Source organism: Nannospalax galili, unplaced genomic scaffold (assembly GCF_000622305.1).
Source record: "Nannospalax galili isolate Female #2095 unplaced genomic scaffold, S.galili_v1.0 scaffold17, whole genome shotgun sequence".
Taxonomy (NCBI): Eukaryota; Metazoa; Chordata; class Mammalia; order Rodentia; family Spalacidae; genus Nannospalax; species Nannospalax galili.
Genome location: NW_008342276.1, coordinates 2,140,479 through 2,168,159, shown reverse-complemented (window position 1 = coordinate 2,168,159; position 27,681 = coordinate 2,140,479). Strand labels below are relative to the sequence as shown.

The window sequence follows — 27,681 nt, the reverse complement described above, 5'->3', positions numbered from 1 at the left end:
GGGGAAGCTTTGTGACTCTGTCCCTGCCAGGGATTCATGAGAAGGCATTCCTGAATTCTACTGTATGATTTCATTCTCAGGAAGCATTATTGCAAGGAAGTGAACCTTTAAATGCCTGTGGTTATAAACATCTGTTATTTCAGCCCTGATAAGGAGTAATTTATACACGTTTCTGTGATTGAACACAGCTACTGGTGAGTCTATAATGCAAGAGACTGATGGATCTAAACTCATCTTCATTCATGGTAGATGGAGCTAAATAAAGAAGAAAATGCACGTTCTCTTCTCAAATTTCTTCCTCTGGTTGCTTTATTCTGTGTTCCAGAAACTTTACAGCAGCCTGTCATGGACTATGACACACAAGAAGCTGACAGTGTGGCTGAGCTAGTCCTGTGGGTCTTCACAGAAAAGGCAGTTGGGGTCCTGGTCTGCTGGAGATTCTATCTGAATGGTGAGAGAGTGCATGGCACAGTGACTGCTGAGGGCTCGAGCAATCTGTGTCCGCACTGCCTGGCTGTCCCAGCTGGGCGCTGTTGACACAAAACCACAGGGAGATTAGCAATGATGGACATGCATGTGCGCGTGCGGACACACACACACACACAAACACACACACACACACACACAGAGGCAGGAGCTAATTTCAGCTTCAAGTATCTGTTTGGGGGCTGGAAGATAGGGAGAGGGCAGGCGAGCACTCAAAAGAAGCAGTTGGCTCTGACAACAATGTGGGGGCATTTTGATGCAACAAAGTGCCCTTCACTGTGGAAACTCTTTTTGCCCACAGTTACCTCTGGAGTCTGGCACTCCTGAGAGCTTCCTACAGAAAGAGTCACAAGCCTTGGAAGTAGCTGGGACAGAGCTATTATGTCTTATACAGCTCTGCACACCATCCCCCATGGAACGCTGGGTTGCAGCCCTTGGATTTAATCAGAATTTATATCAAGGATAATGACAGGAACCAGGAAGCGTTTAGAGCTCCCCATAGACCTTCCTTAGAGCAGCAACCCTCACTGCCATCCTTTTCCTTGTTCCAAATAGCATCCGGAGACTGTAAAATCCCCTCCACAGGAACGTATTTACTGAACTCTTCCACTTGTGGTGCAGAGGATGCTGGAAATTCTCTGATGCTGGATCCCAGCCTTTTGGAGAACATAAGACACCTGAGTGCAGCCTTCAAATGACTGTCACTGATGTTCCCATAGAACTTTAAGGGTGAGGCCTATGTCTCCTTCTTCCTTTTATCTTTATTATTAGGCAAGGAAAGTAACACAGGAGATAGGCAATTGAGATCTGTTTTTGTTGTTGAATCCATTCCTATTACCTAGACTGAGAGGGTACCAAGCCAAACAGATGAAGTCATCTTTTCTAAGGCCACAGCCTTGCAGTTGGGGAGATATTTTAGCCCTTTGTACTGTCTATCTAGTAGTAGTCAGTCCTGAGTATGTCATTGGGATCTCTGTTGCTATGACAACCTTGATAAGTGGGTTGGTTTTCAAAGGTGCTGGATAATACAACACACTTTACACTTGTTTTGACAGACAATAGACATGAAGGGCAACTCTACAAAGAGAAGAGAAATTACTGACTTTCCAGGGCATGGAGTAAATCTTGCCTGGGGTGTTTACAAAACTCACTGACCTGTAGCAACATGAGCAGAGAGAATCACTTGGTTCATTGTTAAAGACCAGATGTGCAGACTGTGCACAGACAGCACACCATCAACCGCAAGGATAAGCTCTTTCACGCTGTTATAACTCAGGCCCTCTGGTACACCTGACAAAGGACAGAAGGTGACCCTGTTGTTACTTATCTAAAATGCTGCCCACAGTCCCACTGGATGGCTAATGGGCTGCAAAGTCCTCCCAGGATATGGACCTGCACCTACTCCTTTCTTTGGCTTGTGCTTCAAACATTTAATAATCTGACTCTCGGGCTGGAAAGATGGCTCAGTGGTTAAGAACACTGGTTGTTCTTGCAGAAGACCCGGGTTCAAATCCCAGCACCCACATGGCAGCTAACGACTGTTTATAACTCCAATTACAGGGGATTTGACAGCCTCTTCTGTCTTCTGCAGGCATTGCATGACACATGTGCACTTACTTACATGCAGGTAATACACGCATACACATAAAATAAAAATAATAAATAAAATATATTTTTTAAAAATCTGACTCTGTCCAAGGGTTTTCCATCAATCCAAAGTTCACCAACAGCATAACTGTAGAATTTACCAAGCAATAGCCAACAACAGTAATCATCCTCAGCATATTATTAAATTAACAAGGTTTTTCCTAATTATCTTTGCACATACTCTTCAAAGCAAAATAAAACAGCATGTACTTTGGTATCAATAAATCTTAAAATTAGCATTCTGACTATAATTACTATATAATCCTCAGCCTATTTGTGGTAAAAACACAGTGATAAGAGTAATGTATAGACTATAGAATTATGTGAGGAACTCTTAGAAAATGTTCCTTGTAAATTACAATGCTGTACAAATGTTGGTTATGCAGTAAGTCACTCCATGCACTCACTGTGTATTAATAGGAGAGGCAACATTGTAATGCCGTATTATTTGGTTTGCAAATTTTCCACCATTTTAGTTGCACAAGTCAGCACTCCTGGGTCACAAACTATAATAATTTGGTTTTTGTTTCTAAAGGCATCATGTTAGAAACACAGGAAGATGGGATGTCTATGAGCCAATCAGCTGCGTTTAAATTTTTATTTATTTCATTTTTTGAAAAACTTTTGATTTATTCCTATTTTATGTGTATGAATGTTTTGCCTATGAATAAATAAGTACACTATGTGTGTAATGCCCAAGAAAGTCAGAAGAGGTATCAGATCCCCTGGAACTGAAGTTACATGTGGCTTTCAACCATTGTGTGAGTGCTGGGAACTGAACCTGGGTTCTCTGCAAGAGCAGTCAGTGCTCCTCACTGCTGAGCCATCTCTCCAGCCCCTAAGAGCTACTTTCTTGACAGTAAGAATTACTTTTGTCATCTATTCCTGATTGCCTAGAAGACCAAGGAGCCAGGCAAGCTGGAAAACCTGTACTCTGACTGTAGGTACCAAGGTTAACAAGCAAAAGGTCCTACTCTTGGCTAAGAGTGAGCCAAATCCTCATTTCCCTGGCTGCCCCTGGCCCTGTTGCCAGTGGTGTTAAAGCCCCACACCTCTTCTTTGTAGTTCTATTTCTCTCTCACTGTTTGGATAATCTCGTCCTCCTCTCACTGAAGTACAGCTCCAGGTGGATAGAGTTATTCCCTGGTTTTCTCACCTTTGTAAGTTTAGTTTTAACCACACAGTCTGGAAGAGTTCACTAAACACCTGCCAGACAAATGCACGAGTATCACCCTAGTGTCCTTGTACTTTGTGACACATGAGACTCAAAGGTTATAATCCTTCCTGGGAAATAGATTCTTCTTATCTTTCTTCACCTTTCCAGGTATGCTTGAGAATAAGAAAGAAGTTTATACTTTTTCAGTATTTCCCTCTAACATTATATTTAGTGTTTATACTTAATATTCTTCTATGTGAGATGGAATTTAAAATCATAGAAGTATATGTAGAACTCAGTTTTTCTTATTTGTTTCATAAAAGTAAAAATCAAATATAAAAAATTCTTATCACGTTAATTTTTCCTGATAGTACAAATTAACATGGACTTGCCTTACAGTCATTCCATTTTGTGATCAAAAGAAAATAAAGCATCAGTCCTAGGAATAATAATGAAATCACTCCTACCTTCCATGAGTAAGATGGAGAGGTCTTTTAAGATGGTGATGGTGCTAGCCAAAACCAGGATGGAAAAAATAAACGTGCAAATTGGATCAGCAATTTTGTAGTCTGGCTGGAAAACACGGGAGCTTTGGTTAACTGAATTCAAACTTTCTATTAAGAAAGCCTAGTTAATGAAATAAGTAAACATCCCTTTTCCATCACCCAATTTACCCTCCTGATACTCAGCATTCAACTCAAAGGCAGAACAGTGTTCTTCAAAACTCAATCCTTTTTGGTTTTAAATTTCTAGTAACTAAAAATGTGGGCTGCTTTCTAGAAATGCTTTCTCCATAACTTAAAAATTAAAGTGAAACATATTCTTAAGTACTCTCAAAAGGCCTGATTTAACATTTCTCAAATTAATATGAGCACACTCTAGTCATGAAAATGAGTACAAAGATGCTTCCACTATACAATGCTTTTCAACCTTAATTATGGAGAGGAAAACGGGTATCATTTATTTCAGAGGTTGTGTATATTTAATCCTCTCCTATATGGCACTTGAGGCAGATATTTTTGACACAGTCTTTAAAGAATAAGCCAAGGTCTCATTCTTGACCTATCTCGCCACTGGCACCCTTGGCGTCAGGGTGAAACATCTGCTATGCTTCCCGTTATGAAGTTCAGTGTCACAGAAATGCCCATGCCCCACTTCTCTTAGGAAATGTAGCATTAACCTTTGTGAAGGAACTCTCAAACTCTTAATACTTACGACTTTAAGATATCTTTGCCTTTTATTTGAAGCATCCAAAGAACATTTTCACACCTGAGTTCAGATATCTTTTGCTTTTAATTATAATTTACTCACATTTTAAAAATTTCAAATTTTTTATTTCATGTGTATGAGGGGTTTGCCTGTATGTATGTAGGGTCACCACATGTATGCAATGCAAGCAGAGGCCAGAAAAGGACATAGGATCCCCTGGAACTGGAGATACAGAATGTTGTTCACTGCCATAATAATGCTTAGAACTGAACCTGGGTCTGCTGCAACAGCAGCCAGTGCTCTTAACTGCTGACCATCTCTCCAGCCCCATTTACTTACACATTTTCACACTATAGGAAAAGTAGACCTGTCACCCCAAATTGGACAATCATAGTATCATGACACTTTAGGAAGGCAGAGCTGAATGCTCCTGTGCCCTGTCTGCCACATCTGCTAGTGAATATTTACTTGTTTAGAGTCAGAGACACTTCCCCACTCTCATTTTGGGCTAGAGCCCTGCTTTGTGGGAAACAAGCTTCTCTTGGACTGAATGTCAGCAGGAAAGTGAATCATGTGCTCTGCCTTCCCCAGCTAAGCCCCAGGGACAGTCAGTTGGACTCCCCCTCCCAGTAACGTGACTATCATCAGGAAGAACAGGTAAAATGCATGGCTAGAAACGTTTATTTTAATATGGGACCTAGGATAGAAGTTGTATCATTTCTGAATATAAATATATAAATTTACCCTTATTTCTACCTTGATTTCCATCCCAGAGTTCATTCCATAAATTTCAACCAGTAAGTGCATTTCTTTTCCTGAATGGTCTTCTGTTGCTTGCAACCTAAGGAACCTAACGTGTCCATGGTTCCATTGCTTTCATTCTTTTTTGTTGTTATTGTTGTTTCTTTGTTTTTTATTTAGCTTTTAAAATTTCATACAATATTTTCCCCTCACATCCAGACCCCCTCCCACATCCATGCCCCCCCACTGAATCCTATGCACTCTGCCATACATGCTATGTCCTATTCATTCAGGTGGTTATACCCAAATGTCCTTCAGTGTAAATGAGTCAACTAGAGTCTAGTCAGCCCACCCAGTTGTCATATGTAAGTCATACTCCCCCTCACCCAGCAACAACCAGTCTCAAGTAGTTCTCAATCTAGTGCTGACAAGCCACCTATTTCTCTCCTCCCCTTTGGGCCCTTGTTAACTGAGCTGACATGGGTGCCATGTTGCACACCACCACTGCCACAGATGCACATGAGCAAGCCTCCATTGGCCTGGAAGCCTCCACATCATACATTCATGAACCAGCCCTGGCTCTTACAACCTTTCTACCTCCTCTTCTGCAATGGTCCCTGAGCCATGGGTGCATGAGGTTCCGTACAGGAGTCCCATCCTACACTCTGCAGTCTCTTATTCTCCAAAACTTGGCCAGTTGAGGCCTTCTGTGTGTATAACACTCTGATGTACATGGAAGCCTCACTAATGAGAGTTGGCTTTCATTCTTAATACCACAAACAAAAGGAATTACTTTCTTGAAAGACCCAAAGCCCAGCAAACAAAGACACAGCTCTTAACATTTGGGGAAGACTGAGGTCTTTGCAAAGTAGTTTATACAGGTAAATATAGGCTGTTAATGTTGGTAATATTTAAGTATTACTATCTAGAGTCTCCTATGCTATCTCACCCCTATAATTCTTCTATGCTATCTCATCCCTATAATTACTATGATGGTAAGTAAACTTAAACACACTCACCTTAAAGTAGATGATGAGAGCACTAATTAGCACACTGATGCTCTGAAATACATCGCCAAGGGCATGCACGAAAGCAGCTCTAACACTGGCATTAGGTTGCACTTCCTTGTGATTGTGGCCAAGGCGCTGCTGGTGCAAAACCACCATTAGTCTGAAAGAGAGAACAATGTTCTTGGAATATAAGTAAGCCTTTAAAAACCTATGCAGCATAACGAGGTAGTCAGCAGCAGCATGCATTATCCAAACTGTCGAGGAATTAAAATATCAGCATTTTAAAGTATACCATTTTGTACTGATGTTTGAGCACAAGTAAATCATAGAACTTTTTCAAACTCACACAAGGACAAACTTCAAACAGTCACCTTAGGTTTCTCAATAATTCACCTAGGAAATGTTGTTCTGTTCCATAGTAAAACTGGAAAGCATCATTGGGTTGATGAAAATTATACATTTGACAATGAAGAGGCTAAATCTCATTCTTCTAGATGTCAGACAATGATCTAAATGTACAATTCGACTTTGGTACAGCTTGACTAAAAGCATCAATTTCAACTGAAGAGAAATAGTAGAAATATAAAATCCAATGGAAGTAGTGAATTCATAAAAATTGTGCTATTTGTTTATTCATTTATGGTGCTTGTTCATATGCTTAATGTATATACAGGTGCTCATATGTATGCAAGTGTGTATGAATGCATAGGCCAGGGGGTATCATTTCTCAGGATCTATCCCCCTTGTTTTTGAGGCAGGGTCTCTCGCTGGCCTGAGACTTATTGGTCCAGCTAAGCATGATCATCTTGTCTCTACCATCCCAGGATTGGGATTATGAGCATGTACCATCATGCCTGGCATTTTTCTGTGGGTTCTAGAGATGAAAGTCAGGTCTTCATCCCATGATACAAGCTCTTTACTGACTGAGATATCCCTGCTGACCCCAAAGTTGGATTAAATTTTTCATTTTACTTAATTCGTTTGTTTGCATGATTACTTGAAATCTTAATGATTTTCTAATGTCCAATGATGAGAGCAATGTATCTGTTTATGCAGTTGTTTACCCGGAGACTGAAATCCACTGATGTTTTATAAAATCATTTATATATATATATATATATATGTGTGTACATATATGACAAATTGCATATTTTATTTTTTTTTTCAAGTAAAATGGTAAAATAATAAGTACTATATCTGATGTACCTGGTTCTATTTACCCTCATCTTAAGAATGCTATACTAAAAGCAAATGAGTCTTTTATTGGTGATCAATAAGAAATGTTTGCTAGAAACTCTTTCTGAACAATTTAGAATACAGGTTTAAAAAATCAGACTTAGTAACTGGGATGCCAAGCATCCTAATCATTTTCAGGAAAACTTTTTGTTGAATCTCAGGCTATCACCAAAAGTAGAATCACAGCTATCTAGTGAAATTTGATCATTCCATAATTCAGTTTTCAGATCATTGATGTTTAGGCAGCAATTCACTGTCAACTATGTTACCATTTCAGGCTCTCCAAACAGCCTGGCCTGGCTGGCAGTCGTAGACCTTCCATCTTCCATATACGTTCATTACATTGTCACTTAATTCTTTTCCTTATTTTGTTTTAAAACAGTGGGAGAAACTTACTTAGGAACTTATACTTAGGCACTGTTAAACGTATGTGCATAAACTAGGCTTGTTTCCTCCTCAACATATCTTTTTAATGGAAACTGCAGGGATTATACACACACACACACACACACACACACACACACACACACACACGCACCCATGCGTGCACGCGCGCATCCTTGTATTTATATTTATATCTACTAGAAATCACCACTGTGGGTGGCACCCGTGGAGGAGTCTAGTTTAGAGAAATATAACAACTGAACTGAAATCACAGATTATGCAGAAAAATCTTCACCTGACATAGCCTTAAGGCTCTGTCTACAACATTCTTCAGAGAATCTCTTCCCAATTTCTACTGGAACTTTCTGTCCTGATTTGGGGTTTCCAAGGAATACTTTACTTCTAAATTGCAGCTCTTATAGCTGTATATATCCAGACAATACAGTATCTAGCAGCATTTGAAACCTGTAATCTCAGTTCCTGGAGGAAACATTGTAGCCACTCAGTGCCTTTGCCCATAAATAACTACCTGCTTGCTTGCTGGGGGGAGGTAGAGCTTCTCAATTCTGTTGTCTTTCTAAGTATGAAAAGTACTTCCAATATTAAGGTCAGAAGCAGCTACAGTAAAAAGAAAATCTCAATAGTATCTATTGTGAACAACAAGCTTCATCATTAAAGTCTCAGATTAATGTGATAGTTAGCTATGTATATCCTTCATCTTTGTGTAGCGTTGACACAACTTATGCGTCAGGTGACTCTCTAGAAATTATTAATACTTTAGTTCTTCCTGCTGCCTTAAGGATGCACTGTTCTCCTTATGCAAAGATGGTATTATTGACTCCCAGGCGGCAGAACACGTGCTCTGGAGTACCTATCTCCTAGAGACAATAGATCCACATCCATCTTCCCACACTTTCTTCCAATTCCGATATGAAGCATAGTTTCAGGTTAACTCGTAGATCAGATCTATTCAGTGACCGCAGATCATCAAGTATCATTCTTTTAACTATTTAGCTCAGATATTTTGGGTAGAAACTAAGAGGTGAGAAAATGAGGATTCTGAAAGTAAGATATTTGGAGTGACCCGAGGGGACATTTTCAAACTGTACATGCTAACATATCCTCTAAGTGCAAAGATCCTCCTAGGATGTTTCTTAAAAACCCTGTTTAAAGCACTAATATTTTACCTCTGCCAGGTCTTTCATGTCAAAACCTACTTTATAAATCATATGAATTTGTGTTTCAAGACAGGCATATGAAAAGTATAGGTACAGGTTAAGGGTCTCTTATCTGATATAACCGATACTAGAAATGTTTTTAAATGTTTTGTTTCTAGATTTTTGGGGGTCTTTTTTTGTAAGTATTTATATAATATTTACCAGTTAAATATCCTTGATCTCACAGTTCATAATGCTTCAAGATCCAAAATTTGGAGCCTGAAACACTGATGCTCCAAAGTTTCAGATTTCAGATTAGGCTTTGGATGAGGAATGCTCGATGTGCTGGATAGATTTGGTTGTCACCTTGACACACCTGGGTAAAGGGAGCCATAACTGGGGAATTGTTTCCATCAGACTGGGCTGTGACCACATTTTTGGGTTACTCTCTTTATTTTTTTTTGGAGTGATGTGGGAGTGCCCAGCCCACTGTGGGTGGTACCAACCTGAGCAGGTTGTTCTGTATTGTATAAGAAAGCAGGCTGATCATGGGCCAGGGGAGCAAGCCAAAAGCAGTGTTCCTCCGTGGCCTGTGCTCCAGCTCCTGCTTCCAGGTTCTGCCTTTGAGTTCCTACCTTGGGCTCCCTGATGAACTGTGACCTGGGAGATGTAAGACAAATTAATCCATGGCTCCCTTTCCTCCCCAAGTTGGTATTGGTCGAAGGGTGTTGTAACAGCAATTGAAGGCAAACTAGAACACTCAACCTGTATGTGAATTTCATTTTACTTCAGTAATAAATTACCTTGAAGCCATAGGAACTTAAAACATGACTCCATTACCTTATAATTCTGGAGGTGCAAAGTCTGAAGGTTTTAAGGATTTCATTCTTTCTGGATGCTCTGGTGGGAAGGATTTTTTTCTTACCTTTTCCTGCTTCAGAAGGCCACTTAATCCATGGCTCCAGGCCCCTCCTACATGCTTAATGCCAACAGTAAAGCATTATCTCCATTTTATGCTCTTCTGACTTAATCTTTTTAGAGTCTTTGTGACCTCAGGGCCTGCCTAAAAAAACCAGCATGATCTCTTGCTCTTAAAAAAAAAGTCTGAAAAATTCCATCCAGTATTTAACTGAATTTGTTAAGAAGTTTTAGGTTTGGAGATGTTGAAATCTTTGGCAGGTCATGATTCTGTCTACCACAGGTGATAGGTAGGTAGGTACATTGGGGGCTAGATAATAAGTATTGAGATAGTTATAAGTAAGAATCTAGAATTGGATGATCAAATAGGTAGGACAAAGTAGACTTGAAGTATTAAACCCTTTCCTCAAAACTCCATTGTTCTGAGCAATCAAGCGCTCCATTTAGAGAAAAGTAAATCTAGACAAGACTTTCATTTGTCATTTCCTACAAGATTGATTGAAGACTGCCTGAATAAGAGAATGAACCAACAAGTGTGCATTTAAGGGAGAGCTGTCCTAAAACAGCTTTTCATGTGGTCACATGATACAAAGATAAAACAGACTATAAGAAAAGATCCCAATTTTGGCTTAGATAAGATATACAAAAGTGATGAGCACTTTTTTAAGATAGTGCAAAGGAGAACTTGAATGTAGAAGCAGAACCACAGTAATACCAAGGCCTCTCTTACCTCAGCTCTCTGAGAATTTATAATCTACTTACCTAATGAAAATCGAACCATTTGGAGGCCCCATCCCATATGGAGTCATCAACACATATGAGGGAGCAGAGTGGTTGGGAGCTAGACCTGGGTCTATGGATCTGGGTGCAAATTCTGTTCAATGTCTATTTAACATAACTGAGCTTCAGTTTCCTACTCTGTGAGGTTGGAGTGTTGTGAACATTGTGGGAAACTTTTAAAAGTGGTAGCTAATAGAAGCCAATATTTAAAAACTCTTTAATCAAGACTGGAGAGGTGTCTCAGTGGTTAAGAGCACTGGCTGCTCTTGCAGAGGACCCAGGTTTGGTTCCCAGAAATGACATGGCAACTCACAACTATCTGTAACTCTAATTCCAAGGGAATCCAACACCCTTTTCTGACCTCTATAGGTAGTGCACACATAGGTACACTTACTTACTTACATGCAGGCAATACACTCATACACATAACATAAAAATAATAAGAAAATATTTTTAAAACACTTTAGAGTAATCAGCCTTATTTTCAATCTTAGAGACACTATGGTTCTTTAACATCTTCACAAATAGGAGAGTTTTTAAGAAACAAACCATTGGCCAGATAGGATTGAAGAGAAGTCATAAAGGCACTTAGAATGGGGTAACTTACACAACGTTGGCTGCCACTGCACAGCCCGAAACAATGATCATGACAGTAGCTTGGATCTGGTAATCAGGATACAGCAGACGTTCACAGGCCAGGTACACCAGCACACCAGTTACCACCCAGATGCAAAGGACAGAGAGCAGGGCACCAAGTACCTCTAGGATTCAAATACACAAAAAGCAACATGAAAAATACCTGAATGACTCATGATCCTGAAAAAAATGGCTTCATACTGGCTCTTTCATTACTTCAGGAAGCACAAGTGTGAATGGATTTGGGAACCAAGATGAGCTTCTTTCATGTTGCATTCATAAAACACCAGCATCAGAATTCATTACACTCCCTATTACTGAGTAATTTCCAGCAAATTTTTAGAACATATTAATTGCTGCCTGCCCTCTCTGTTCTCCTCGGGGAATATAACTTACACAGGTGCTAAAATGATTGAAACTTATTGGGGGGGTGAAATAATGAGACACAACGTGTAAAATGTGTTTAGAAACACTTAATTTCACCACAAAACATTTACGACTTGCCAGCACTAGCACCTTTAGTGAAATAAAATAGTAAGAAGGGAAAGCTTCAGATGGTACTTGATGAAAATGAGTTTCATTTGCCAACCCAACATATTATAAACACAGCGGCAAGCTCAGAGGCTCATCAGCACTCTGCCTTTTAAGAGCAATGGCAAGGAAAAGAAACATCAGAAAGGAGACATTTGCATGAATATTTGGAGATGAAATAGAGTTCAGTCTGCTCTTGAAGACAGTGCCTGTGGTCATTAGATGCTCACACTGTTCTCTTGGTCAGCCTTGTGGGTGGGTTCGGAACACCCACAGGAGTCTAGAAACTACAGTCAGTGGTCAGGTACATTTTTCAATCTCCCTAGTCTTCTTCCTGTTGTGACAAACACCATTGCCCAAAGCAAGGGGAGGGGCAGGTTCATTTGGCTTATACTTCTCCATCACAGTCCATTATTGAGGGAACTCAGGGTAGGAACTCAAGCAGGAACTTGAAGCAGAAGCCATATAGTCCAAGACCACCTTCCTGGGGAATGGTGCTGCCCACAGTGGGCTGGGCTCTCCCACAGCAATCAACCATGAAGACCATCCTCCAGGCATGCCTACAGATCCACTTGATCTGGAAAATCCCTCAATTAAGGCTTCCTTCTTCAGATGACTCTAAGCTACATCAAGTTGACAAAGCTAACTAGAGCCCACCCTTTCCATTATTTCTGCCTGTTAAAGCAAAACAGTGTACTATTACCCACTATGTGGCTATTGCTTCCCAGACTTTAGTCATCTATAGGCAGTCTTTATGATGTCATATTCACGTGCCCCTTGTCTTAGCTGTTTCATATTTTCCTCACATAAACACACATTCTTACACTTAGCTTTTTCCTAAAAAAAAAAGTTAACCATTAAATTAAAAATGTGATATGCTATTTTATTTTTAAAAACATATTAGGGTGTGTGTGTGATTCTTGTTCATGCTCAAAACCATCCGATTGTCCATCCATAGAACATTTTTTACGCTACACAAAGTGCTGGTACAGATGTTGAAGACTTGAGTTCAAGTGTCGGATGTATATGCTATAGCACTGACTGCCTGTGTGGCTTTACACAAGCAAATTAACCTATTTGAGCCAGTTTTCTTTTTATTTATTTCTTCATTTGGTTGTTTTATTTTATGTGCAAGAGTGTTATGCCTGCACGTATGTAACTGCACCCGTGTTGTGCAATGCGCATGGGGGGAGGATAGAAGAAGGCTTCGAATCCTCTGGAACTGAAGTTATGGATGTTTGTTAGGTGCCACGTGGGTGCTGGGATTTGAACCCAGTCTTCTGCAAGAATAACCAGTGCTCCTAACCACTGAGCAATCTCTCCAGCCCCTTGAGCCAGTTTCTTTATCTATAAAGTAAAAACGTAGTAAATATGTACAAGTTGGCTTATGCTGTGGGTTAAAGTCTGTCCCTCCAAAATTTGTATTTGGAAATGCTATTTGTCAATATCCTGTAGTGTCACTTTATTTGGAAATAAGGTCTTTGCATATGACTAGTTAGGGCACAGTCATTTTGGAATCAGGAAGTTCTGATCCATTATGGTTGGTTGCACATAGTGTGCAGAGACAAAGATTAAAGCAGAGATCTACAAGCCAAGGAACAAGAAAGTTTGCCAGTAAACCACCAGCAGGTTGAGAAAACCATGGAGCAGGTTGTTGCTGACAGACCTTAGAAGGAGCCCACCTTCCTAAAGCCTTAATCTCAGACTTCTGTTTTACCAGAACTTTCAGATAATAAATTTCTCTCTGGGCCATCCAGTTTGAAGTATGCTATTAGGGCAGCTCTGGGAAACTAATACAACATACAGCAAACTCTCAAGAAATATTTAATTAGCCAGACTGTTTAAAACTTCCTTTTCAGAAGTTAAGGATCAAGCCCAAGAATTTCCAGTTATCTTGAAATAGAGACTGGATTCACAGATGGTAGATATGTTTCCTACCCATAAGGATCCAAATCAGGATATACAGATGGAGCATGTTCCACTCTAAGCTCATGTTTAGAAAGAGCTAGAGGAATGAAGCCCAAACACCAAGTGCAAGAATCAGCAGTCATAGTGGAACATTGGACAGGAACCCTAAAGCACCTAGTTAGAAAAGAAACGTGAGAAACAATGGACAAATGTTCCATGGTTGCTAAGAAACAGGCAAGCAAGGTCAGCAAGTTGGCCAGACCAGCCTGTGGGCTCATAGACTGAACTATGTCTATGGTGGGGATGCTTAATATGGTAGTCACCAATCATGTGGAGTTTTTTAATTAAAAAGTGGATAAAGGAGCTGGGTGTGGTGGCGCATGCCTTTAATCTCAGCACTCGAGAGGCAGAGGCAGGCAATCTCTGTGAGTTCAAGGCCAGCCTGGTCTACATACTGAGTTCCAAGCCAGCTGGGGCTACTGGGAGACCCTGTCTCAAAAAAGACCAAAAAGAAAAAAGTAAATAAAATAAAAAAATATTGTTCTTAAGTCACAGCAGCCACATTTAAAGTTCTCAGTATTGACATCATACTCTGTAATCCCAAACATTTCACCTCATAGCAAAGAGTCTTATTGAATGGTCCTGGTCTTCTAAAATAGCAGGACTTGTAGATTTCCATGGTTGAGGTGACACAGTCTTAACAACAGTGTAAAATTCTGAGCCCATCCTGTATTTAAAAAAACACTCTAGATTTACAAAATGGCTCTGACTAATGGTATCAGAAAGGCTCAAGTGAATGTAAAAATTTGTGTAGAAAAATGATACGTGCTCCACCTAAGGTGCATGGCTTCCAAGTGTAATTCGGTTTAGGAACAGGTAAAAGCATTCTTGGATCTCATCGTCACAAACTCCCTGTTGTTGTTTACTGCCTCATTTCTCTCTGAATGTTGAAGGGAAGCCAATTTGAAACACCTGCACTGATAAACTGCTTAGCATGAATACAGAATTTCCTATGTTCTAACCTTGAAAACCTATAGTGCACATTGTCAGATATAAGCTGTGGTCTGTGTCTAGCCATACCTTTTACTGAAGTCTGGTCATGAGTCCTCACATGGTTTCTTTCATATCTTTTTTTTATTATTGTGAATTTAACACAATATATTTTGATCATATTATTTGTACCTCCCGTATTTGCACACTCCTTTCTAATTCTTCCACAAAATTTCTGTACTCTAGTATAAAGATATATGCATATATATATATACAAAGGCCTATAGAGTCAGGTTTTGTCCCCAAATGTGCTTTGGAGTGGGTTCATCTATTGGGGTCTGGTCAGCCTACTAAGAGTCTCACTCTTAGATGAGACTGAGTCTCTCCTTCCCAGCAGCCATCAGTTACTAGCAGTTCCTTAGATAGGGTTGGGGTTTCTTCCCCAAATCTAGGTTGGAATTTTGTCTGACTTGAGCTTAGTTGGGACTTGCCCACATTGTCACTATTGCTGTGAATTCATATGAGTAACTGACCAGCTGTCTGGAAACCTCTTCTGGCTCTTACAATCTTTCCAACCCCCTCTTCCACAATGATCCCTGAGCCTTGGGAGGCAGAAGTTTGATATGGGTATCCTATTCAGGGATGAGCACTCTGCAGCCTCTTATTTTCTGCACACTGGCCGGTTGTGGTTCTCCATGTTAATCACCATCTGCTGTATAAGGAAGCTTTTCTGCTGAGATTTGAGAGATGCATTAATCTATGGGTACCTCTTTTACATTAAGCTCTCAGCCACTATAGAAACACCAAACTGTGACTATGGGTTCCCAAGACTGGCATGAAACATTCAAGCAAAACTCCTCTGACTGACAGATGAATAACAGGTGAAGTACACTTGCACTGTGAGGGGTGAGTTAGGGATGTTGTAAAAATGAGCCAGTGAGCATTCCCAGAGACTGAACTCATCTCATGGTTTGGGCCACTTCCTAGATAAGATGAAGCAGTTATTCTGTGAAAGAAACAGTTCCAAGAAAGGGAAGGGAAGTCAAAACTTTACCTCCTCCTCTTCTTTCTTACCATCTTCCACCCCTTCCAGTTTACTGTTGCTGATGATTAATTGAGCAAGTATTCAGCCAACACAGTCCATTCACTGAACAACTGTCTTAGGGTATTTTCTACTGCTCTAATAAAACACTATAGTCTTCGGCAGTTTATAACCAAAAGAAATGTATATTTCACATTTCTGGAGCCTGGGAAGTTCAGGATCAAGGTGCCAGCAAGTAGCAAAAATTTCCATTTCATACCATAGCATGATGGAAAAGCAAGGAAGTGTGTATAAGACAAGGGGAAGAAATTGTGCTACATGCCAAAATCACCCTATCAGGACCCCTCTCCCACAGTAGCAGCATTACTCTACTGACAATACAGCTTTCATGGCCTATTCATCTCTTAAAAGTCCCACATCTTAATACCATCCTAGCAGCAATTGAATTCCAACATGATTCAAAGGGAATATTGAAACCATAAACATGACTAAATGCTGTATGTGACAAAGAAAGCACACACTTCCCAGTGAGAAGTCCATCAACCCTCTTCTGGGCTCTGTTGGGCTCTAGTTTGTAACATGGCAGACGCTTTCCCTTCATCTTCTCTTCCAAGGATTCAGGGTAACAGTGAATCATTTCTTAGCTGTTACCACAGGACCCTGGATGTAGGGTGACTGCTAATGTGATATATGTATGCCTCTTGTCCCACAGGAGAGGAAATAGTACCACTAACATGGCTGTCAGCTGAACTAGTATTGAAAGCACACATTCCCATACACATGCTTATTTTATCCTGCCCACCAGACTTATGCCCTGAGGGAATTTTTGAACAAGGCTTTGCTCTTCGCCTTTCACTTTAACCTTGGTCTGAATCTGCACCAGTGCTTGTTCATGATTGCTCAAAGAACTGTACCTGCTCGGTGCCACCCAAATGTGAGCCTCTTGGAGGGGGGCCTTGATGATAACCACAAGGAAAAGAGACTGAGCAGGAAACTGGTCAGGTCAATTAAGAGATGAGCAGCATCAGTGATGATAGCAAGACTCCCAGCAACATGTCCACCTGCAGGATGCACAATTTCACAATGGCTTAAAGGCCCAGAAGGCAATTAGAAACATATACATATAATCATAGTTGATGAATAATGCCTCAGATGCACACAACTTGAGATGGCAAACCACTTTGAAAAAGAACCAAAAAGTAAGTAAGATTTTAACATACAAAAATGAATGTCAAGGTAAAGGCCATTTCTGGGGCTGTAAAAACACAGATATTGGGAAGTATGAGGCACACACAGAACATCTCAATTAGGCTGGGCAGGAGGCCTTGGAAATGGGGCTGTGAGTACATAAGGCAGTAGAGGTGTCAGCTAGTTCCAGAAGGTCCCATAACCCAAGCTGAGAACTTGAAGTTCTGCTGGAAAGCAGGTGTTGCAATCTGGTCCCCAGACTTGTTATCTAGTTGTAATTTTAGCATAGTCCTTACTGCTTTCTTTTGAGCTTCTGAATTACACTACCTATCTGCATTGGGAAACCCTGTTATAAGCAGTGGGGAGCAGAAAGGAGAAGCAGAGACGCCTTCCTGTGGGCATGCTGAGGGCGAAAACAATCTGATAAAGCACAGGAATAGAACCCCACAGCCACCTGAACCCCACCTCACTTTGCTTAGCATTTGCTGTACTCTGTCTTCTTCTTTCTATTTATCCTCTGAAAAGACCCGTCCCAGGCCTCTAGAATAGAAATTAAAGAAAAACTGTGTCCTTTTCTTCTCAAGCAGGGATTGTTGTCTGAGAGCAGTAACTTTATTGCTCTCACTACCTCTTCCCAGTGAAGACCTTGTCCTGACTGATTAGCCCTTCCCACAGCTGTTTATTGCCTGTGTGCTTCAAAGCAACAGAGATTGTCAGCCATCAGCCCCTCCATCATCAGGCATACCTTGTCTCCCCTAATGATTAAAAAAATTACAAAGATGGTTCATAATTGCAGTAGTCCCCACAGACCGATGGCTCAAGCTGTAGTTAATAACGGGTTTGTCAAAGTTTAATGGTCTGAAGCAAAGTAGTCTTCAAGCTTGTTACTGAGCTGTCAGTACAAAAATCAGAATGATTCATTAGCCAAAAGGCAACATTTTGCTAACAAATCAGCTGTCCTTCCAATTATCCTCTAATGTTGCTCTAGCTGCCAAACTTGGTCCTGATAATAAAGCTGTGTTAATAATGTATTATTTCTTGCCTGGAGAATAACTACATGCAGATAAGCAGCAGGCTGTAATTTCAGCGGCGAGTGATGCAGACTCTCCCTAGGCTAGAATTGCCAGCTAAGCCAAGGAAAGGAAGTCTTAGAGGAATTCTCTTATAGACTCAGCTGGGTCAGGAAGGTAACTAAGAAGGAAAAGGGGCTTGCTTTAGAAGAATCATGTTAATGTGGAGACCTAGGACTACAGAATCATTTTGTACCCATCAGAGCTGGTAATAAGAACTATCCAGAAAACTGTGGGCACTGCTGAATGCTATAGAGAAAATGGTTTTCAAGAGGCAGCATATGGCTGCACTTGCTTTTGCATCTGAAAACATGGGGTATTATTGACATTTCATTCAACCATCTAGCTAGTATTTATTGAGCCCTTGCTGTGCATGGTAGCATGGGCAAGGTACACAAAGGTAAAAATTGACCTCCCTCTCTTCACTCACTGCACTGAAGACTTGCCAATGGGCTGGAATCAGAGAGCACTGGGGGCATTGGGGACGTTTTCAAAGAAGAAGGTGCTAAGATTTAACAAGAAAACAAGGGTTTTTCATGAACAGAAAAGAACACATAAAAAGAGAAATGAAAGAGTGTGGTACCTTTCCAGAAAAATATGAGATGCAGCGTATACAAGGATTATGGGAAATGAGGTTGAAAGGTGGGTTAAGGACACTTGCAGGGACATCCTATGTCAAACCAAGGAAACTGAAAGTTATCCTATGGGCTAAGGGGATCTACTTAGGATTTTCAACCAAGACAGGGACATGTTCAGATTTGTGTTTGAGAGAGATCTTTGCCAGCTGCATAGTGATTGGGAGGGACCAGAAGCTGATGGTTTAAAAACAAGGATCTGAGGGCTGGAGAGATGGCTCAGTGGCTGTTCTTATAGAAGTCCCACATGACAGCTAGCAACCATCCACAACTCCAATTCCAGGGACTCCAAAGCCCTCTTCTGTTCTTCGCGGGCACTGTACAACACAGGTGCGCTTACATACTTGCAGGCATTAATGCTCATACACATGAAACAAATAAAAATAAATTTTTGGTCTTTTTGAGACAGGGTTTCCCTGTAGCCCCAGCTGTCCTGGAACTCACTGTGTAGACCAGGCTGGCCTTGAACTCACAGAGATCCTCCTGCCCCTGCCTCTCGAGTGCTGAGATTAAAGGCGTGTGCCACCAACACGGATCTGGAAACAATTATATGAAGTGATATGGCCCAGACTCGGAAAGACAAATATCATATGATCTCTCTCCTATGTGGATCCTAATGTTTATATATGTCTATATAATGTTCATATGTAGGTATACATGGATATGACTGTGTGTATAGGCTATGAAACCAGAAAGAAGGCCAAGAGAGGGAGTAAAATGGGTGTTGTGGAATGGAAAGAGGGCATCAGGACCCATGAGACATGAAAGGGAAAGGAAGTATGGGGGTAGAAGGGTCCCAGTGGTAGACAAAGAGGAGAGCAGAGGACAGCCAACGAAAACAAATTTTATTTCAAAATTACATATGAAACCTAGTAATTTGTGTGCTAGGTAAAAAACAAAACAAAACAAAAATACATTGGAGCTGGAGAGATGGCTCTATGATTAAGAGCACTCATTGCTCCTCCAGAGGTCCTGAGTCTACTTCCCAGGACCCATATCAGGTGGCTCACATCTGTCTGCAACTCCAGCTCCAAGGGATCCCACATCTCTTCTGGCTTCCACAGGCACTTATACACACGTCACAGACACATACACATACATACACAAACACACACACACACACAACAAATTTTTATTTAAAAAAACCACAACAGTAATGAACAAAGGAAATTATGCAAGGCACAAAGCAGGCAATGGGAGTTGTATTTCTGGATATGGTAAGGTATATGGCGAATGTACCTATATCAAGGCAGCAGAAGCAGAGAAAGGTCTCAGCCCTGGATACAGACCACGTAGGCCCATGATGGGAAGTGACGATAGAAAAAGTTAGGCTTGGATCTCCTAGTCACAAGCCACATCAGATTTAAACAGTTGGTGTTAAATTCCCACGGGATTTTCCTAGGAAGAAGAAGTACGTTGGTGGTGCTGAGAAAATAACCATTCACCCAACACTGGTCTTATATCTGCTACTGGGCCAAAGCATCACATGCTATTAATTCATATCTTAAGGATGGCATTATATTGTCCTGTACCATTTGCTATGATGTGTCAAAACCTCAATTTATTATTTATGAAGATTTAAAATATGTCACAGTTTTCATGGTCATGTTTTTCGTTTTTTAACAGACGGAACCTCAAAAAATATTTGTGATCTAAGTCACTGAAACACCCTATCTATGAAACAAAAGGAGTACAATAGTTAATCAAACTGTTGCTATCACACCACCCAGGCACATCTTCTAGTAAGAGAAAAGTTTCTCACTCTCAATTATGTGTCTTCCTCTGCCTGCTCCAGCTCTAGTCATATCATCTTTCCCACTCCTTGACTCTCCAACTACCATTATGGCTATACCTTCTGTAAAACCTGCTTTATGTAGGCTCTTCAGGTCTAAGTCATAAATGCTTAACCTAAATTAGCTTAAACAACAGAAATATTATGTTATTGGCTCGTATGAATGATAACAAATCTGGGAGGATTGATCAAGTGTGCCCTACTTCTAAGGGGCAAAAGATGTTACTGGGGCTCTGCCCCATCTCCAGCCGTTGGTCTTTATTAACCTATTGAAGACAGACAGGATACAGATAGGGATCTGGAAGACACAGGACTATATCATTGCAGCTTAATTTTTTACAGGAAAGAGAGAAAGCTTTTATTCAGCCTCCTAATACAAAGAGTTGGAGACTCACTCAACCCTGCCTGTGAGCATGAGGGCCACAGACCAGTAGGACCAGGCCTGCAACCAGAGGAGAGAATGGGAGAGCATGCTGATCAGGAAGTTCTCGTTGTATGTCATCTCTAATGATATTATTCCATGTCCTGCTTCAGACATACCCAGTAGAGATCACTGAAGTCAAGTCCAATACTTACCATCTCCCAGAACACAGAAATAGATAATGAGATAGTTTTTCCAGTCCCTGCCATCAGAAAACCTTTCTCGTCTCTTGCTGGGCTACATCTCAACTATCCATCCTTGAAGGCCTTGTTCAAATCCTATATCCTTCATAAAGATCTCCCAGAATCTAGTAAGTAGTCTTGAGAATAACAGATTTTTTCTCTGATTTGGCGGAGTATGTGAGGTGTAGATTGGAGTCTTGAATGACGGTTAGGACTTCGATGAGAATGGAGAATGGAGAGGACTTTCATAGCCACAGAGGGAACTGGAACTCTAAAGTACAATGCTTATTTTTCAGCAAATGGATTATCTCTTTTGGGTTAGGACAAAATAGTCATGCAAGGATGTAACAGGAGAGAAAATATCAAAAACATGCCCTATGTTATCCATGATGGGAAAATATGAACCACAGTACCACGGAAAGGGAAGAAGCTGAAGAGCCTTGAAGTCAAGTAGCATGATAAGAGCAAAGTTTTAGAAAAACTAGCTTAATATCAATATATCTCAAAATCCACAAGTGCCAGTCAGTTTCCACTACATTCCTTTTCTGACAACCCTTCTGACCCTAAGAGTCAGGTTAGAGTTCACACATCCTCATTCACAGGAGCAACATGAAAAGGAGGATTCCAGGAGAACAGCTTCCCAGGCCTGCCCCCAACAAGACATTTTAAAGTAAAAGGCCAATAGCAAATTAGGAGGATAAGGATTGCACATCAGCAGAATAGAGACCATGTGTGACAAGCTCACAGCTGTGTGCTACACATGGGTAAGAGTGAGAGTCTTTCTCCTGAGACAAGGAACAAAAACAAGGGACCCACTCTTGCCACTTCTGTTTGGAATAGTTCTATGGGCCTAACTAAAGCAAACAAGCAAGGCAAAAAATAAAAGACATTCTAATTGAAAAGAATGAAGCAAACTTTTCTGTTTGTAGAATACATGATCTATCTATCTATGCAGGCATATATGCATAAGCATATGTTTGTACATATGTATGTACTTATTATTGATCCATATGTACTTCTATCTATGTGTGGGGAATGTGTGTGTGTGTTTGTATAATCCAGGTAGACTTTTACAATCTAAGATGATTTTCTAGGTTGGGCCTGCCTATTGCCTAAAGCAAATTATTTTCCAACTCCATCAAACTTTCAAGTCTCTTAACTCAAAAAAGTTACATATTTGATTTTTTTTGTAAATTTTTATCGGGATTCTGTCTACCAATGATACAGTTGTCTTGCACTGAACAGATCTAAGCTCTTATTTGGTTTTTCAAAAGCTGCAAAAGTCTAAACATGAGAAGATCCCACAGCTAGAAGAAATTAGCTTATTCCGGCAACTAGAAAGCAGAGTGCCACAAGGAGCTGGACGTAGTGTATTTCCCTCCGGTCCTCTCTTTTATTCATTTAGCCGTCCTCCTGGGTATGAGATGGAAAAAGAAGCCATTGAGATATTGGTAACAGTGTGGGAGGTAACAGTGACAGAAACATTGATTCTATTTATCAGATAACTTTACCATATTCTTTTTTATATTGTAAGAACAATGAGACAACATTGTATGCTAAAGCTTTCAAACAAAGGAAACTCAAATGGGAGGCTATCATCTTCCACTGCATGATAATAAATTTGAAAATTTCCATTACATCAGCAGTTTTAGAAAAATATATATTATCAATAATTCCTTAGGTAGGGGTTGGGAAGGCTGCTGGGAGGGGGAGAGTCAGTTTCATTTAAGAGTGTGACTCTTGATAGCTTCAGGCTTCCATGGAGGGGGCCATAGGGAAGAGCATTTGGGAACATGAATTTGACTTTATAGGGTTCTATTATCTATCTACATACATACATACATACATACATACATATATATATAATACATATGACATGAAATTGGATGGGGGTAGTAAGGGAGGTGCAGATAGAGAAGCAGTTCTAAATATGATCAAAATATATTAGATGAAATCACAAAAATTCAAAAAGTTAGATACATAGATGGCCAAGAAGCACTAAAGTAGAAATTTTTAACATATCCGTGTATGAAGAAGCTGAAATATTTATCTACAAAAATATCTCTAAAGTCAGACACCCAGAATGTTTAAAAAGAAAGAGATAATTACAGAGCTGTTTCTTTATTCAAAGGAAATTATAGAAACTAAGCTTTCCATATTAGCATGTGCAATTGTGATTCAAAAATCTTAGAAAAGCAACACCAAAAGAGAATAGTACAGCTACATTTCAATTACTAATAAATACGTATATTTTCACAGTATCTTACATATCAATAAAAATCAGAATTAGGTTAGAGGAGAAAAGAACAGAAACAGAGTCTCATGTTTAATTAAAAAAAATGATTAGGCTTTACATTTTTTTCTGCTAAATAAAGAGGAGGAAACAGATATTGTAACACATAAATCCGTATTAGCTATGACACCTTCAGAGAATAGAAATTCAAATCAATGCACAAACAACTTTAGGAGTATACTTTGTTACTAAAGTTTGACAAATGATAAAATATATCAAATATCAATGAAAAAATAATTATGCCATAAATGATGCTTAAAACCTTATTTGCTATCTAGAAAAGGAATGTTCAATCTTTACAACATGCAAAATACAAAATTTTACATTGATGTAAAAATTAAACACAAAAATTTAATAAACTACATTAAAAGCATTTATCATCTCAGTGGATAGAGATTACTGTCACACTAAAAGAGTCATTTAAAAAGCTCAAAATGAAAATTTTTATAATTATCTATATTTAGAACTTAAATTGAGCTGGATGTGGTAGCAGCCACCTTTAATCCCAGCACTTGGGAGGCAAAGGCAGGAAGAGCTCTGTGAGAATGAGTCCAACATGGTCTACATAGTATCTTCCAGGCCAGCTGGCAGCTGGAAGACCTTGTTTCAAAAAGACAAAAAAAAAAAAAGAAAAGAAAAGAAAGAAAAAAGAAAAAAAACTTAAATTGCATATGGGAAGCTTAAAACATCTCAAAATCAAACAAATTAAAAAGCAACAAAGAAAATAGGAAATTATTTATAAATAATATAGCAAAAGCCTAGCATCCTAATATGTAAAGAGCTTCTAGAAACTAACAAAATTACAACGTTCCAAACTAGGAAGACAATAAAGGAGGAGATGCATAACAGAAGGAAATACCTTTGACTAACAAGCATGCAAAAATATTCTAATAATTAAAGTAATGACTATTAGAACACTCGTCTATCCATCAAAAAGATTTTTATTTATTTTTATTTATGTGCATGTGTCTGTGTGTTTATGCATATGTGCATGCAAGTGCCTACAGAAACCAGAAGAGGGTGTCAGACCCAATGGAGCTGGAGTTACAGGTAGTTGTGAGCCACCCAACATGGGAGCTGGGAACTGAATTCAGGTCCTCTGGAAGAGCAGCAAGTGCTCTTACCCACTGAACCATCCATCCTTCCTGCCCCAGCAAAGATTTTTAGATTAAAATACAGGCTAATAATGATTTGGAGGAAGAATCATTTTGATGAAGAGCTGTTCTACAAATGAATCATTTCAAGTTACTGGATAGCAGTTTGACAGAACGATTGAAGAAGAAAAATATTTATATCCTTCCACCAATTATTTCCAACTTTAGGCATCCCTTTGAAGGGATTACCTAGAAAGGCAGGCAGAATTTTATTAAGATTTTTTTCATTGTAGCATTGGCCAGACCAAGAAAAATCTCACTAAATTTCTAACAATAGCAAACTGTTTATGTAAATTACAATAGAGCATATTATAGAATTCTGTTCAGGCATTTTAAACAGTATTTGATAGCATAGTCAAAAGCATTCAGCATACTCCCAATTATGGAAAAGAAAAGAAAAGAAAAAAACTTCTGAGCTATGCATAGAAAATGTATTATAGAGAGTATTTCATTATGTGTTTGGAGGTTATCATTTGAATGGGACAAAATAATGAATTTTATGTTTTCTTCTACTTTCCAATTTGCCTATTCTGTGCCTACTGTTATTCTATACATACAGAAAATATTAAATCTTACTTTTAAAGGACAACCTAGGTGCTCTTCCTATGACGATGCAGGGTTTTGTCTGTCTGCTGGTTTAATCAGAGTTTTCTCGGGGCAATACTCACCCACCGCCTCTCCCACCATGAAAATGAAGCATATTGCTGAAGCAGCACAGAGTTTCCACTTGGCATGCACTTGCTCGCTCTCCCTGTTCTCTGTGGCCTTGGAGTTGCTGTGGCAGTGATAGATGACTCCTGCCTCCAGCTCTTCTGGCCTGTCCCCAGGACACTGATCTTTATTCACAGGTGTCTGTCCAAGTTCCATGCTGTGGATGAGTTTGACAGGAGCAAAAAGTGAACATGGTTGTAAACAAATACCTCCCTGGAAGTCCTACCCATTCTTAGTGCTGCTATTAGGACATTTGGTAATTAGCTAAGAGGTTATAATTCAGAGCTCTCCTTGCATTTCCCTCTGAACTTGAAACTAACAAAAAGCTCTTCTTCATTGAGCCATGCTCATCCAGTCAATACAAATGCATGATTAAGAGACAACAGGTAATAGGAAAGAAGTAGATTGACTTTAACGCAAGTCTTTCTTAGTTATTTCATGCGGAAAAGAGTCTAGATACTATGCTACAAAGTGATGATGATGATGATGATGATGATGATGATGATAGTCAGGAGACAATGTATGGTATAGAAAATACCCCTCAACCTCATCAGCAGGTCACAAGACTCGTTCATGCTGAGTCCATAGGGACCTTCATGAAAACTTGTCACCCATTTTCAGAAATCTCTACCAAATAGTCAACATGATGAAAGTTGAATCCTACTTGTGATTCCCAAAACAAACAGTGACTATCAATCCCATTCAAGCATGAAGCTTAATCTAGGGACTTTGATGGGATCATAGATTGAGACATTGTGGATAAAATTTAACCCAGCTGTACAGTTTCTTGGCTGCAATAAATAAGGTTCAGAAAGGTAATGTGCTTTTCTGAGGTTAAACAGGCAGGAAATGGCAGGGAAGCAATTTAAAACTCACTGTTCTTCACCACCTCTCAGCCTGCTGTCTTGGTATCAGTGCACCTAAAATCAGTTTTTATTGGTGCAGATGACATTGCCCATGGATCTTGAACTAATAAGATTTTTTGTAAATTCAATAAGCTTATTTGAAAACATTAATGAGGTTCTTGGAATTAAGAACTTTGCATTTTTAGCTGTGAATGTTAAAAAAGTAAATTAGCTTCTACATGTGGGCTTATTTCATTGACTTGTCACCCCCTGAAATTAAAAGTCTGGTGTTTTTTATTAAGCTGATAAGTATTATAATCACTTTAATCATCATCATATTCAAATTTTTCTGAAAAAAAATACATATTCATTATAGAATAATCTAGAAATACAAAAGAGCACAATGCAATGAAAAAGCACTGGTTGAGGCTAGTGAGATGAGAGCACTGACTCCTCTTGTAGAGGACCCAAGTTCAATTCCCAGCATCCACATGGTGACCAACAACTATCTGTAACTTCGGTTCCATGGAATCCGACGCCCTCTTCTGATCTCCATGGGGATTGCATGACATGGGTGCACTTACCCACATGCAGGCAATAACAAAATATTTTAATAAAGAGAAAGCACTGGCAACCATACCTCAGAGTGACAATACTTACTGTTTAGTTTTATAATACACAAATATACATTTTTATACAACTAGGCTCCATATTGGCTAGAAAAGTTGGAGTTATAAATATAGAAAGCAAAGATCGGGTTGGAAAAAATCAATACCTGAGAATTACTGATTCTGCAACTGAAAACACCTAAAGGAAACCAGGCTTCAAGTACTGTTTGAATGGGGCTCCAGATCCTTTTCTCTGTTCTTCCCAGCTGTGTTTAGCCTCAGGCTGGTTTTCCTCTTGGCACTGGCATGGTTATAGGAGTTTATCAGGCTATTGGTGGTTTTTATACACAGGTGAAGGAGGAGCCTGCCATGGTTTGAAATGTCTTCCCCAAGCCCGTGTGTTTGAACTCTTGCTCTCTAGCTTCTAGACTGTTAAATCAATCTAGGTATTAAATCAAACTTGTACTACTGAGATAAGCATTTGAAAATTATAACTTGATATATATACATATATGTATATATATGACTCTGTTTGCTAGTTGTTTTTGAGGCTTTGTGCATCAATATCCATTAGAAACAATAATCTTAATTTTATTTTATTTTATTGTGACACTTTTTGTCATCATCATAGTAGTGGATTTATGGAATAAGCTGGGAAGGGGTCACTGCTATTTTTAGAACATTTTACGAAGAGTAGATATTAATGTGGTGTTACATTTGGTAGAAGTCATCAGAGAAGAAATCTAGGCTTCCCTTTCTTCCTTCTTTCTTTCCTTCCTCCCTCCCTCCCTCCCTCCCTCTCTCTCTCTCTCCCCCTCTCTCTCTCCCTTTCTCTCTGCATTTGCTTTTTGCATGTTGATCCTTTAATCCTTTCACTTACCATAGGTGAACTTGGATTTTCTATTTCTTCTTGAGTTTCTGCAATAATTTGTTTCTTTCTCCATTTTTGCT

General features: G+C 39.6%; 1 protein-coding gene across 1 annotated transcript in view; it reads right to left on the bottom strand.

Moving 5' to 3' along the window:
- Positions 1-384: 384 nt before the first annotated feature.
- Positions 385-27,681, bottom strand: part of Slc30a8 (solute carrier family 30 member 8) — a 28,816-nt gene continuing 1,519 nt past the window's right edge. The window contains exons 2-8 of the mRNA XM_029565852.1: positions 25,235-25,434; positions 16,746-16,892; positions 11,332-11,485; positions 6,259-6,409; positions 3,757-3,862; positions 1,642-1,776; positions 385-530 (exon numbers count right to left, since the gene is read on the bottom strand). Of these exons, the coding sequence (XP_029421712.1) occupies positions 385-530; positions 1,642-1,776; positions 3,757-3,862; positions 6,259-6,409; positions 11,332-11,485; positions 16,746-16,892; positions 25,235-25,434 (1,039 nt within the window). The remainder of the gene's footprint in view (positions 531-1,641; positions 1,777-3,756; positions 3,863-6,258; positions 6,410-11,331; positions 11,486-16,745; positions 16,893-25,234; positions 25,435-27,681) is intronic.